Below are 15,485 nucleotides of genomic sequence, written 5' to 3'. Positions count from 1 at the left end.
TAACCCTACTAGCCTGCTAGGTACTAACTAACCCTAACCCTAACCCTACTAGCCTGCTAGGGACTAACTAACCCTAACCCTAACCCTACTAGCCTGCTAGGTACTAACTAACCCTAACCCTAACCCTACTAGCCTGCTAGGTACTAACTAACCCTAACCCTACTAGCCTGCTAGGTACTAACTAACCCCAACCCTAACCCTACTAGCCTGCTAGGTACTAACTAACCCTAACCCTACTAGCCTGCTAGGTACTAACTAACCCTAACCCTAACCCTACTAGCCTGCTAGGTACTAACTAACCCTAACCCTACTAGCCTGCTAGGTACTAACTAACCCTAACCCTAACCCTACTAGCCTGCTAGGTACTAACTAACCCTAACCCTAACCCTACTAGCCTGCTAGGTACTAACTAACCCTAACCCTACTAGCCTGCTAGGTACTAACTAACCCTAACCCTACTAGCCTGCTAGGTACTAACTAACCCTAACCCTAACCCTACTAGCCTGCTAGGTACTAACTAACCCTAACCCTAACCCTACTAGCCTGCTAGGTACTAACTAACCCTAACCCTAACCCTAACCCTACTGCTAGGTACTTTGCGCACATTAACATCAAGCAACACTTGAGCACTGTAATTAATGTTCCAACTAAGTTAATTTGAGAGCCCGTTGTGCAGTTGCTGTACTGACAAGCTAGCTAGCTAACTGGTTACATAGATCCCAGCTAGCTGGCAGGTTACATAGATCCCAGCCAGCCAGCAGGTTACAGACATCCCAGCTAGCAGGTTACAGACATCCCAGCTAGCAGGTTACAGAGATCCCAGCTAGCAGGTTAGAGAGATCCCAGCTAGCAGGTTAGAGAGATCCCAGCTAACAGGTTAGAGAGATCCCAGCTAGCAGGTTAGAGAGATCCCAGCTAGCAGGTTAGAGAGATCCCAGCTAACAGGTTAGAGAGATCCCAGCTAGCAGGTTAGAGAGATCAGCTAGCAGGTTAGAGAGATCCCAGCTAGCAGGTTAGAGAGATCCCAGCTAGCAGGTTAGAGAGATCCCAGCTAACAGGTTAGAGAGATCCCAGCTAGCAGGTTAGAGAGATCAGCTAGCAGGTTAGAGAGATCAGCTAGCAGGTTAGAGAGATCAGCTAGCAGGTTAGAGAGATCAGCTAGCAGGTTAGATCCCAGCTAGCAGGTTACATACTGTAGATCCCAGCCAGCCAGCCAGCCAGCTAGCCACAAAGCTTTAAGCGCTGCAGCATCAAACCTCCCTGCAGGCTGCATCCTGCTCTCACCGTGCAGACATGTCACACTGACCTGTGATTGGCTCCCGACCTGGAAATATCCCCAATAATCCCCCTTTGCAAGTATTCGATATCACAATACAGACCGATGGCTATTAATATTTTTGAATACATTTACTCTCTTGTGATGAGGAGCTTCTGGGACCACGCCTCCTTTCTCCGGCGCAATGGAATGACGGCGCACGTAAGTCGCGTGCCACTGTGGAACGAGAATGTTACATTGTATCCGCCGGTCTCTGGGGTTAGGGTTAGGGTCAGGGGTTAGGGTTAGGGTTCTGTTAGGGTTAGGGTTCTGTTAGGGTTAGGGTTCTGTTAGGGTTAGGGTTCTGTTAGGGTTAGGGTTAGGGTTAGGGTTCTGTTAGGGTTAGGGTTCTGTTAGGGTTAGGGTTCTGTTAGGGTTAGGGTTCTCTCTCATTCTGCAACATCCCGGGGTTCCAACATCTGCTAACATGTATCTAGTCACCAAGTACGGAAGAAAAAAGCTTAATAAAATATGATGCCAGACCATATCACTGTAGAGTTGCCTACTATCACTACAGTAAGCTCCCAATTTCATAATGCAGATACTGCAGTCTCTCACTCACTCTCTAGGAAAAAAAGACAGTGGGCTAAAATGTGTTAGATGATTTTATTCAACATTATATTCATATATACAAACAAGTGAAACAAATGCATGGAGTACTGTAGGTCTACCAGTTAAGGGGTATGTTTACTGTTGGTCGTTGTGAAACTGAATTGGTGAAAAATACATGTAACTTTTCACAGTGGAAAACAATATGTAGCCTACCGGCATCTACCTCAGTAAAACCCCAAACAGGCCCTCAGAAATATGCTTCAGTGCACTTCACATCAAATGACCAGTGTCACCATCATTTAAAAACCACTGATGATGGAACCAATTAAATAGATTTTCATCTGGAGCAGGCTACTGTGGTGGAGAACAGGCTTTGATTAAATGCCCTTGTTGTTGTGGTGCCTTTTGAGGAAAAGGTGTACAACTGCAGAAGCAGAGAAAGCGACCACAAACATGAACACACACACACACACACACACACACACACACACACACAACCCCACACAGCTGAAAGAGTGAAGGAAGAGGCACAGATAAGCAGATACATAACAGTCAAACATGATGATCACGTACAAAGCCTCAATGTACAGGTGAGGGAAAACAACACGTAAAAGCAATATGAACATGGAGGTAGAAGACCATGACAGGTCATGTTTTTCTGAGGCAAATCTGTTATTGTGACTGCTGTATAACAGTATGACAATACCATGATTGGGACAGTTGTGACTGGTTACCTGGAGAGTAGACTAACCTTAACTAATAAACATGAGATTAAGTGTAGATTCTCAGAGTTGGTATGATCTGTATTTAAGGGAACTAGCCCTGACTAGTGGTTATGGAGTGAGGGAGAGTGTAGGGCAGTGCTAAGGGAACTAGCCCTGACTAGTGGTTATGGAGTGAGCTAACCCTAACCCTAACCCTAGGGAGAGTGTTGGGCAGTGCTAAGGGAACTCCCTCTTGACTAGTGGTTATGGAGTGAGGGAGAGTGTTGGGCAGTGCTAAGGGAACTAGCCCTGACTAGTGGTTATGGAGTGAGCTAACCCTAACCCTAACCCTAACCCTAGGGAGAGTGTTGGGCAGTGCTAAGGGAACTCCCTCTTGACTAGTGGTTATGGAGTGAGGGAGAGTGTGGGGCAGTGCTAATAGTCATATAGCTAACCCTAGGGAACTCCCTCTTGGAATGGACTAAACAGAGACTATTTCTGAAAGACACTGAAATCACTGAAAGACAGGACTGTTTCAGTGGTTCCGCGTTTGACCAGAACAAAATGCAAACCGTGGTTCTTTATCCTCTACATCTCTTTTCACCTCCTCTGACAATGATTGGACCCCCGAAATAAACACACAAAAACAAGCACACATACTACCAGCGCAGTCAACATATAAATATTCTTATTTACAAATGTATATCTTAGAGTTAGTGAACATTCACACGTGTGCAATAAGGTAGCAGGGTATGGTTAGTATAGTACATTACAGTAGTCATAGAAACATTAGTGAGGACATGTTTCTGTGGAAGATGCTGGCCCTTGAAGGTAGGGTTAGGGTTAGGGTTAGGGTACAATAGGGTTAGGGTTAGGGTACAATACAATATGAAACACCATCAAAGAAATGTATTATCCTAGTGCAACACATACTGTAGGCTATCCACAATATATTACCAATACACAACAGCGCCATGACCTGTCCTCATTCCAGGCAAAATCAATGGTAAAAGTGCTTGGGAGGTGAAAATTACTAATTGACACAATCACAATTAAATAATAATTAAATAATATTTAAATACATTGTGTAACAAATAGTATACCACTGTGATACAGTACATAGAATATTTGAATAAAGTAATCTCTTAATCAATCAAGTTCCACATATTTCATCTTCAGACAAATTGTCACAAAGTCACAAGAGTCACAGACTTGAGAGATAGTCATTTAAAAAAGAAACATCTTACCGTTTGGTCAGTGAATGAGCAGACTGGGTTAGAATAAGACTGAACCTTCTTTCAGGGAACCTCAGAATCATTATAAATGTCTCTCTTTACCACTGAAAGCACCTCACTCTCTATGATCAACTCTCAAATCTTCTACAAACTACCTTTGAACTGCAAAGTTATCCAGTTTTTAGTGTTACCATTCCAACTAAGATTTAGATTTCCTACAATAACCCTTTACACAATTATAATGTAATTGTAAGGTAGCCTATATTAATATTATTTGCGGATTACAAAAACACTGCAGGTAGATATTTCACTGGTTATTCATGATTAATTGATTACGTTGTTTGGAAAGCTTAGTGTTGGCTCCAAGCTGTTGTGGGCCTGTCTACTGAAGCTTTGTAGCAGGCTACATCAGCAATATAAGGTGCAGGTAGACTGGTCTATAAGGAGAGAGAGGTGGAGGGAGAGAGAGAGAGAGAGAGAGAGAGAGAGAGAGAGAGAGAGAGAGAGAGAGAGAGAGAGGGAGAGAGAGATGTCCATTTCTCTCTCTAACACTGGTTCTGAATATCCCCTATAATATAATATATTTTACTTCACTACAGCATAGCATCATCATCACAATATAATTACCTAAAATGGCCTATTTGGGTATGTAAAAATAATATCTCTTAACTAGACTATAGCCCCTTCTCTGCTATTCATGAAAACCCTCCATTGCACTTTGCCCCAACCTATGGTTTAAATATTGAAATTACTACAGAATGCATTACAAACACTTTGGCATTGCTAAGAAGCTCTTCAATGGATGACATCTGTAACTGAAGGAAACCTCTTGACCTGTACTAAGATGCAAACACTCACCTAATTCAAAACATGTTAAATAAAGTTAATAAAAAAAACAATAACAGTATAATCAACCTACAATGTACTGCACCAAAATATCTGCTACAAGGTCCTCCTGTGCTCCTCCTGTGCTCCTCCTGTGCTCCTCCTGTGCTCCTCCTGACTAGACTAGACCTCCAGATGTGTGTTGATGCCCTCATGTGAGGCTTCCTTCATCTCCATCTCCCACTCATCTCCCATTGATCTGAACTGCTACAACTGAAGCTTTAGTCTGTTATTATAACCTCTGACCCCTACATGCCCTTTGACCTTTAACCCTTTTAAACCTGCGACGGGCTTCCTAAGGCTCTCCAGAGATGGATTTATCCTCTGCTGGGGGAACCTCCACCAATGGAACCTTCTCTTTCACAGGGGAAGCAGGAAGTGTGTCGGCACCACTAGCGTTTGTGGGCGGAGCTTCCCCGGATGTGACGGCGGGCGGTGTGACACCCCCGAAGCACTGAGCGATCTCGTCGAAGGTCTTGCCTTTGGTCTCGGGGACTTTGAAGAAGGTGAAGATGAAGAAGAAAATGAGGAAGAGCATGAAGATGATGAACACGAAAGGACCACACAGCTCCTGAGAGGTTCACAGAGAGAGAGAGAGAGAGAGAGAGAGAGAGAGAGATAGAGAGATAGAGAGAAAGAGAGAGAGAGAGAGAGATAGAATGAGAGAGAGAGAGATATATATATATAGAGATAGAGAGAGAGAGAGAGAGAGAGAGAGAGAGAGAGAGAGAGAGAGAGAGAGAGAGAGGAAAAAGAGGTGTCATCAGTGTTACGAAAACAAAAACATTTCATTGCCTGGGATGTCGCGTGTATTCGTTCATTTGTTTGTTCTTTTGCAGGATTATTCAAAAACTACCACACTGAGGCAAAATAGGCTATCTCGCCTATTTGGGTTGGCCTTGTTCACATAACAAGCCATAAGGCATAATTTGGGTGGTTCACGTTATTTCCAGCTATGGTGCAGTTATTAAAACAGTTCTCCAGAGCACTCGTTTTTGCTGGTAGGGGTGTGGAAGTGTTGGAGTCGGACTGATGAGTGCGTTTTTGTAATAGGATACGAAAAAGGCGAGGTTGCCGCGAGTGGTTGCTACGCAAAGCATAGCCTACTGCTTGATCTTATCAATGGCGCATTAATACTAATTGTTATGCGGTCGCAGCCGTGGGTTACAGATTTTACCACGACTGCTAGCCAATCAGAATCAAGTATCCAAACTCTCCGTTGTAGAATGAGTAGTTTATAGTGTAATTATGTTATATAGTGTAATTATGTATATATTTTATAGTGTAATTATGTATATATTATATAGTGTAATTATGTATATATTATATAGTGTAATTATGTATATATTTTATAGTGTAATTATGTATATATTATTTAGTGTAATTATGTATATATTATATAGTGTAATTATGTATATATTATATAGTGTAATTATGTATATATTTTATAGTGTAATTATGTATATATTATATAGTGTAATTATGTATATATTATATAGTGTAATTATGTATATATTTCATAGTGTAATTATGTATATATTTTAGTGTAATTATGTATATATTATTTAGTGTAATTATGTATATATTATATAGTGTAATTATGTATATATTTTATAGTGTAATTATGTATATATTATAAAGTGTAATTACAGTATGTATATATTAAGTATAATGTAGTGTTCATGCAAAGGACATATTACATTACAGTCATTTAGCAGACACTTTTATCCAAAGCCACTTACAATAATAATAAATAGTGATTTGTATGTAGTAGACTAGATGTTGAATATAATTCAATTTTGTATTAAATCATGTTTCATGTTTTTTCTTATATGCTATCCATCGATTGAACAAACACAGTGCTTTTGGGGGTGTAGTGGGAAAGCATACTACTGTATAGGACTTTGAATACTGGAGTCCTGGGTTTGAATCCAGTCTGGAATAAGCAGTTTAAACTGTAGTAATGTGTGTAGTAATGTGTGTAGTAATGTGTGTAGTCATGTGTGTAGTAATGTGTGTAGTAAATGTAGTGTAGTGTTGATGCAGAGGAAATAGTGACTGTATGGAAAACTGTAGATGTTGAATATTATTCCATTGTTTCATGTTCTTTCTTATATGTTATATGACAGTGTTTTGTGTTTTTTTAATAGTTTATAAATTATGTTTATAGTTTATTAATACCCTACCCCTACTACACTGCGATATCCTAGGGAGAAAGACAGAGGGAGAGAGAGACCTTGCTGCTTTCTAATCCATCAATCACACGGCCTGATTATTTGATCCACTGACACATTTAACAACTGCAAATACTGTACTAACCCTAACCCTGACCCTAACCCTAACCCTACAGTATTGCTTCCTGCTGCAACCTGCCCACCCTGGCATCACACCCAGGTGCTCTGATCTGCATTCACACACGACCCTGTCATTCACACACGACCCCGTCATTCACACACGACCCCCCGTCATTCACACACGACCCCGTCATTCACACACGACCCCGTCATTCACACACGACCCCCCGTCATTCACACACGACCCCGTCATTCACACACGACCCCCTGTCATTCACACACGACCACCTGTCATTCACACACGACCCTGTCATTCACACACGACCCCCTGTCATTCACACACGACCCCGTCATTCACACACGACCCTGTCATTCACACACGACCCCCTGTCATTCACACACGACCACCTGTCATTCACACACGACCCCCTGTCATTCACACACTACCAGTTACGCCACCCAAAAGCTACTCTTCAATGGTGCAAGTGGGCGACATTTCTCCTGAGGACTGAGTTTTCACTTTCAACTTGGTTACACCAACAAACATTTCTACTGAGGACTGAGTTTCAACTTGGTTACACCAACAAACATTTATACTGAGGACTTGAGTTTCAACTTGGTTACACCAACAAACATTTATACTGAGGACTTGAGTTTCAACTTGGTTACACCAACAAAGCGCATTCACAGGCGGTGATGTGCTCCCTGAGCACCCTTTCTAGTTGGGATGTTTATTTATCTATACAGAATCTTATCTATACAGATCTATACAGAATCTATACAGACTCCTGAATTCCTCCTGAATCTTTCTACTACAAATTGTGTTAATCATCAATCAATGATCACCAGAACAAAGCATCATGTTTGATATTCCTCTGTAGTCTCACCACTAGTTTGAGGAAGGTGCTTCCGACCAGGAAGTTGGCTGTCCAGTTTGAGCAGCCAGCCACAGCCATGGCTGCAGGGCGTGGCCCCTGGGAGAACAGCTCCGCCACAATGAACCATGGGATTGGTCCAGGACCCATCTCAAACATGGCCACGAACGCAAACACTGCTGCGATACTCAGGTAACTCATAGACGGCATGTCCTTCTGCTCAGAGAGAGAGAGAGAGGAGGGATGGGAGAGAGAGGGAGTGAGAGAGAGAGAGAGGAGGGGAGGAGAGAGAGGGAGAGAGAGAGAGAGAGGAGGGATGGGAGAGAGAGGGAGTGAGAGAGAGAGAGAGGAGGGGAGGAGAGAGAGGGAGTGAGAGAGAGAGAGAGAGGAGGGATGGGAGAGAGGATGGAGTGAGAGAGAGAGAGGAGGGGAGGAGAGAGAGGGAGAGAGAGATGAGGAGGAAGAGAGGTGGGCAGGAGAGAGGAGGGGAGGAGAAGAGAGGGAGGGACACAAGTGATAAATGACAAAAGAGCAATGAAGAACAGAAAGATTCATCAGTTTATCAACAACATCCATATTGATTGTTTTGAGGCACGTAGGGGACTATCTGTTGCTTAGTTGCCAACGAAAACTGTCACTCACCAAAAAGAGGGCGATAGCCATGAGCAGAGCACTGATGGCCATTCCACCCAATCCCACGAGGTGCAGGGTCCTTCGCCCCGCCTTCTCAACCAGGAAGAGCTGAAGACGACAAGGAAAGAGATTCACACACACACACACACACACACACACACATACACATACACACACACACACACACTGATCATTTCATATCTTCCACTATGCTAATAAATGTTTTGGAGTTTCCAAGTCTGCTATGATAATGCCATGTTAATAAAGGCCTTTTAATTATTTTATAGAGACTGCCTTGGAGGCCTTTTTTGTGACTCATATGTCTCTATATCCTTATCCTGAGATAAGGATAAACACCTCTAACAGACTGATTTAGAGTGCTCCTACACAAACATTTCTTGATGCTAATAAATGCAATGATACTTACAGACACCACTGTGAAGGCAACATTGACAACCCCAGCGCCTATGGTGGCGTAAACGGGCTGTGTCACGCCAGCCGACTCAAAGATGCCAGTAGAGTAGTAGAACACCTGGACAGGAAGAGAGAGAGAGAGAGGGAGAGAGAGAGAGAGAGAGAGAGAGAGAGAGAGAGAGGGAGAGAGAGTGAGAGAGAGAGTGAGAGAGAGAGTGAGAGAGTGAGAGAGTGAGAGAGAAAATAGAGAAGGTTCTGGAATGTTTTCATTTGCGTGGGTGTTCCGTTCTAGCCTGACACTCAGACTGAATTCTCATTTTGTTTCACTTCATTATTGAATCTGAACAGGGTTAGGGTTAAGGGTTAGGGTTAGGGTTAAGGGTTAAGGGTTAGGGTTAGGGTTAGGGTTAGGGTTAGGGTTAACCCTAACCCTGAACAGGCCGAGATGGGCGTTACCGAAGGAGTCCTCAGCGATTAGTACATCTCCTAACCAATTACGCTGTGCAGTTTAATTCAAAGGACCCATTCAAAGGATGCTGATTGGTCTGGTTGGAAATCCAGCCAAGAGATCACTCTGGACAAGAGCCTTTCTGGACCGTGAATTGCATTTTGAAAATTCAGATTCAGGGGCTGAAGCCAGGCTAGTTCCATTCCGAGTACTTTGTGATTAGATTGACCTTTAGAAAGGTCATGTTGATTGACCATTGGAAAGGTCAATGTTGATGCATCACATCAGTACTTATACTATTCTGTTTATTACACTGTGTAATGTATAATACAGTGAATAACCCATTCAAGTCTCCCATACATGCACTGGTGAGAACTTTGAAGTGTTTCTTAATGAGACGTCCATGGCCGGTCCCAGGCTGCTCTCCTGAACAACGCTAGCATTATAAAGGCTGGTCTTGGGGGATAACCTATTTGACATTTCAAACTGATTGAATGTTTGTGTCCCTATTGTCCCCTGGCGTTTGTATCCCACTCACGGCGTTGATCCCAGAGAGCTGCTGGGAGAGCTGCATCATGATGGCGATGAGCAGCGGCTGGCGGTAGGCCGGGATACGGAACAGCTCGGGGATGGTCACCTTCTTCTCGGCGGCCATCTTGGCACTCTCCTCCTTCATCTCCCGCATGTCTTTACTGACGTCCTCAGAGCCTCTCAGACGCACTAGGACTGAGAGAGAGAGAGAGAGAGAGAGGCCAATATTGATTTATATATTCCACCATTTGATTGCTTTCTTTGTGACAGATTAACAGATCATTTGCTTCTCAATTTCCCATTAGAGGCAAATAAGAATGGTTAATAAAACTTTTAATCACTGTGTCCAAATCAACTTATAGGTTTGGCAGTAAAGACAGCTCCTCTGTCAATAAGAGCACTGTCTACAATTCCACCTCATAAACTAAAGGTCAACCAGTTCTCTCTTTTCTCAGCTCCTTCACCAGAGCAGCCACTGAGGTGTTTCTGCGTCAGTCTGACGGAGTCGAGTCCGGTGTCTCTCTGTTGACCCTCACACTGTGAAATACTGTCAGGGGCGGATGCCAAAACCTCACCTAACTGCTGTGAGCTTCAAGGACTCTGTTCTGGGCTCAGGGAGGCCTGGCCTTAAAACTAAAAAAAATAGGTTTTCCATTCTGACTTGCAATGATGGGATTATGCAGAATGTACACTTTGAAATAAAAGACAACACATATAAATATTATTATACATGATTAAAACCAAATCCTATCACCAATAGAGTATAATTTCTCAAACGTACAGATTATTAAAGTCCTGACACTGCAAGAGATGGTGGAATTTCTCGGTCTGTTTGTTCTTGTTTTTGACAGTGAACTGATTGTTATGCGAAGAAGCTCTCGCTAGGAGGGAGGATGTTGTGGAGTGGATGGTCAGGCTTGTATACTGTAGGTCCTATTAGAGGGAGGATGTTGTGGAGTGGATGGTCAGGCTTGTATAGGTCCTATTAGGAGGGAGGATGTTATGGAGTGGATGGTCAGGCTTGTATAGGTCCTATTAGAGGGAGGATGTTATGGAGTGGATGGTCAGGCTTGTATAGGTCCTATTAGAGGGAGGATGTTGTGGAGTGGATGGTCAGGCTTGTATACTGTAGGTCCTATTAGAGGGAGGATGTTGTGGAGTGGATGGTCAGGCTTGTATAGGTCCTATTAGGAGGGAGGATGTTATGGAGTGGATGGTCAGGCTTGTATAGGTCCTATTAGAGGGAGGATGTTATGGAGTGGATGGTCAGGCTTGTATAGGTCCTATTAGAGGGAGGATGTTGTGGAGTGGATGGTCAGGCTTGTATAGGTCCTATTAGGAGGGAGGATGTTGTGGAGTGGATGGTCAGGCTTGTATAGGTCCTATTAGGAGGGAGGATGTTGTGGAGTGGATGGTCAGGCTTGTATAGGTCCTATTAGAGGGAGGATGTTATGGAGTGGATGGTCAGGCTTGTATAGGTCCTATTAGGAGGGAGGATGTTGTGGAGTGGATGGTCAGGCTTGTATAGGTCCTATTAGGAGGGAGGATGTTGTGGAGTGGATGGTCAGGCTTGTATAGGTCCTATTAGGAGGGAGGATGTTATGGAGTGGATGGTCAGGCTTGTATAGGTCCTATTAGAGGGAGGATGTTGTGGAGTGGATGGTCAGGCTTGTATACTGTAGGTCCTATTAGGAGGGAGGATGTTGTGGAGTGGATGGTCAGGCTTGTATAGGTCCTATTAGAGGGAGGATGTTGTGGAGTGGATGGTCAGGCTTGTATAGGTCCTATTAGAGGGAGGATGTTGTGGAGTGGATGGTCAGGCTTGTATAGGTCCTATTAGAGGGAGGATGTTGTGGAGTGGATGGTCAGGCGTGTATAGGTCCTATTAGAGGGAGGATGTTGTGGAGTGGATGGTCAGGCTTGTATAGATCCTATTAGGAGGGAGGATGTTGTGGAGTGGATGGTCAGGCTTGTATAGATCCTATTAGAGGGAGGATGTTATGGAGTGGATGGTCAGGCTTGTATAGGTCCTATTAGAGGGAGGATGTTATGGAGTGGATGGTCAGGCTTGTATAGATCCTATTAGAGGGAGGATGTTATGGAGTGGATGGTCAGGCTTGTATAGGTCCTATTAGGAGGGAGGATGTTGTGGAGTGGATGGTCAGGCTTGTATAGGTCCTATTAGGAGGGAGGATGTTATGGAGTGGATGGTCAGGCTTGTATAGGTCCTATTAGAGGGAGGATGTTATGGAGTGGATGGTCAGGCTTGTATAGGTCCTATTAGAGGGAGGATGTTGTGGAGTGGATGGTCAGGCTTGTATAGATCCTATTAGGAGGGAGGATGTTGTGGAGTGGATGGTCAGGCTTGTATAGGTCCTATTAGAGGGAGGATGTTGTGGAGTGGATGGTCAGGCTTGTATAGGTCCTATTAGAGGGAGGATGTTGTGGAGTGGATGGTCAGGCTTGTATAGGTCCTATTAGGAGGGAGGATGTTGTGGAGTGGATGGTCAGGCTTGTATAGGTCCTATTAGGAGGGAGGATGTTATGGAGTGGATGGTCAGGCTTGTATAGGTCCTATTAGAGGGAGGATGTTATGGAGTGGATGGTCAGGCTTGTATAGGTCCTATTAGAGGGAGGATGTTGTGGAGTGGATGGTCAGGCTTGTATAGATCCTATTAGGAGGGAGGATGTTGTGGAGTGGATGGTCAGGCTTGTATAGGTCCTATTAGAGGGAGGATGTTGTGGAGTGGATGGTCAGGCTTGTATAGGTCCTATTAGAGGGAGGATGTTGTGGAGTGGATGGTCAGGCTTGTATAGGTCCTATTAGAGGGAGGATGTTGTGGAGTGGATGGTCAGGCTTGTATAGGTCCTATTAGAGGGAGGATGTTGTGGAGTGGATGGTCAGGCTTGTATAGGTCCTATTAGGAGGGAGGATGTTATGGAGTGGATGGTCAGGCTTGTATAGGTCCTATTAGAGGGAGGATGTGCTGGAGTGGATGGTCAGGCTTGTATAGGTCCTATTAGGAGGGAGGATGTTATGGAGTGGATGGTCAGGCTTGTATAGGTCCTATTAGGAGGGAGGATGTTGTGGAGTGGATGGTCAGGCTTGTATAGGTCCTATTAGGAGGGAGGATGTTGTGGAGTGGATGGTCAGGCTTGTATAGGTCCTATTAGGAGGGAGGATGTTGTGGAGTGGATGGTCAGGCTTGTATAGATCCTATTAGGAGGGAGGATGTTGTGGAGTGGATGGTCAGGCTTGTATAGATCCTATTAGGAGGGAGGATGTTGTGGAGTGGATGGTCAGGCTTGTATAGGTCCTATTAGAGGGAGGATGTGCTGGTGCAGGTCCTTGATCAGCCTCACAGTAGCCTGTTCTCTTCATGTCTGTAGATCAGGAAGGTGCAGAGCGATGCCCTTGAACATGGTCATTATTTTGAGCCCTTTCCTGAACCCATGGTGGCTCGTTGTTTCTCCTATCAGCATCAAAGGTCTTTGACAGGGAGCCCGTTTCTTGCCATCACAGTAAACCCACTGTGCTGACTGTCCAGGTAGAAACCCACTGTGCTGACTGTCCAGGTAGAAACCCTAGTGCTGACTGTCCAGGTAGAAACCCTAGTGCTGACTGTCCAGGTAGAAACCCTAGTGCTGACTGTCCAGGTAGAAACCCACTGTGCTGACTGTCCAGGTAGAAACCCACTGTGCTGACTGTCCAGGTAGAAACCCACTGTGCTGACTGTCCAGGTAGAAACCCTAGTGCTGACTGTCCAGGTAGAAACCCACTGTGCTGACTGTCCAGGTAGAAACCCACTGTGCTGACTGTCCAGGTAGAAACCCAGGTGTTTTGTTCTTCTTACCACAGGAGCGACTGGCCATGGAGAAGAAGAGGGGTGGCTGGGGAGGCTCCATAGAGAAGCACACTCCCAACTCCACCCACTTCTTGCCATTGAGAAGCATGTTGTTTGTTGCAGCCCATTGCTCAAGCCGCCTTGCTTCACTTTCCATGGTGTGTCGTTTCCTATATTCAAGAGTCTAATGGAGTGGGACAGCCCATCATACCCTATATCGAGTGTATGTTGAAACTGGACCGGTCGGCTGGACAAGCGCAACAGGAACAAGTAGGGTGAACGAGATGTCATGTCTTTACATATGATACGTTATTAGCCACAACTCTCTGGGCCCTATTTTCGTTCGGGCGCTAACTTGCGTAATGCCCTAGAGCTGGCGAACTGCCAGTTTTGTCCATCGCAAAAAATATTTCTCGCCTCCGCACAGTTTGGCTATATCGTGATGCGCAAAGAAGACGCAACTGGACCACCTCTAAATGCAAACGGTGGCGCTCTGTCAATTCATTTCAATTCACTTCTATTTCAGTGCCGTGACTAGCTTCTGTACTAACAGTCCTGACCAGAAACAAGCCAGCCACACACATCAGCCAGGCTGGACCTGGCCTGGTTAGCCACGCACATCAGCCAGGCTGGACCTGGCCTGGTTAGCCACGCACATCAGCCAGGCTGGACCTGGCCTGGTTAGCCACGCACATCAGCCAGGCTGGACCTGGCCTGGTTAGCTACGCACATCAGCCAGGCTGGACCTGGCCTGGTTAGCCACGCACATCAGCCAGGCTGGACCTGGCCTGGTTAGCCACGCACATCAGCCAGGCTGGACCTGGCCTGGTTAGCTACGCACATCAGCCAGGCTGGACCTGGCCTGGTTAGCCACGCACATCAGCCAGGCTGGACCTGGCCTGGTTAGCCACGCACATCAGCCAGGCTGGACCTGGCCTGGTTAGCCACGCACATCAGCCAGGCTGGACCTGGCCTGGTTGGGGGGAAGTGCTTCTGGCGCAAAGTACATTGACAATTCTATAGTGTTGGCGCACTGGTATTTAAAGGTATGGAAAATAGATGTTGTGATTGGCCATCATGAAACCAAACCCCGACCACACCCACGTGCTTAATCCAGACTCTTTTACAGCTGTGCTGGGGTTAATCCAGCCTCTTTTACAGCTGTGCTGGGGTTAATCCAGCCTCTTTTACAGATGTGCTGGGGTTAATCCAGCCTCTTTTACAGATGTGCTGGGGTTAATCCAGCCTCTTTTACAGCTGTGCTGGGGGTGCGCTAGTGTCCCCAGTCACTAAATTACTCAAATAGTGTCGGCCGCGCCTTAGTGCGCCAGCGCCCTCACTTGGTTTCAGGTCGTTAGCGACAGCGTTGGATTCACCAAAATAGGGCCCTCTGTCTTCTCCCTGAGCCAGCAATATCTGAGCCATTGGTACATGGCAAGAATCTGTCTGAGTAAGCAGGTGTGGGTCTGAATCTGTCTGAGTAAGCAGGTGTGGGTCTGAATCTGTCTGAGTAAGCAGGTGTGGGTCTGAATCTGTCTGAGTAAGCCAGGTGTGGGTCTGAATCTGTCTGAGTAAGCCAGGTGTGGGTCTGAATCTGTCTGAGTAAGCAGGTGTGGGTCTGAATCTGTCTGAGTAAGCAGGTGTGGGTCTGAATCTGTCTGAGTAAGCAGGTGTGGGTCTGAATCTGTCTGAGTAAGCAGGTGTGGGTCTGAATCTGTCTGAGTAAGCAGGTGTGGGTCTGAATCTATCTGAGT

At 45.2% G+C, this 15,485-nt stretch overlaps 1 protein-coding gene across 1 annotated transcript in view; it reads right to left on the bottom strand.

The window, feature by feature from the left end:
- Positions 1-4,986: 4,986 nt before the first annotated feature.
- Positions 4,987-15,485, bottom strand: part of LOC311329246 (solute carrier family 2, facilitated glucose transporter member 1-like) — a gene marked incomplete at both ends in the record, with an annotated part of 20,575 nt that continues 10,076 nt past the window's right edge. Inside the window, 5 exon segments of the mRNA XM_084463120.1 lie at positions 4,987-5,262; positions 7,873-8,076; positions 8,503-8,601; positions 8,921-9,025; positions 9,894-10,081. Of these exon segments, the coding sequence (XP_084319246.1) occupies positions 4,987-5,262; positions 7,873-8,076; positions 8,503-8,601; positions 8,921-9,025; positions 9,894-10,081 (872 nt within the window).

Source organism: Borostomias antarcticus (assembly GCF_949987555.1).
Source record: "Borostomias antarcticus genome assembly, contig: scaffold_132, whole genome shotgun sequence".
Lineage (NCBI taxonomy): Eukaryota > Metazoa > Chordata > Actinopteri > Stomiiformes > Stomiidae > Borostomias > Borostomias antarcticus.
Note: the sequence above shows the minus strand (reverse complement) of the source record. Positions and strands in the feature narration are given on the sequence as shown.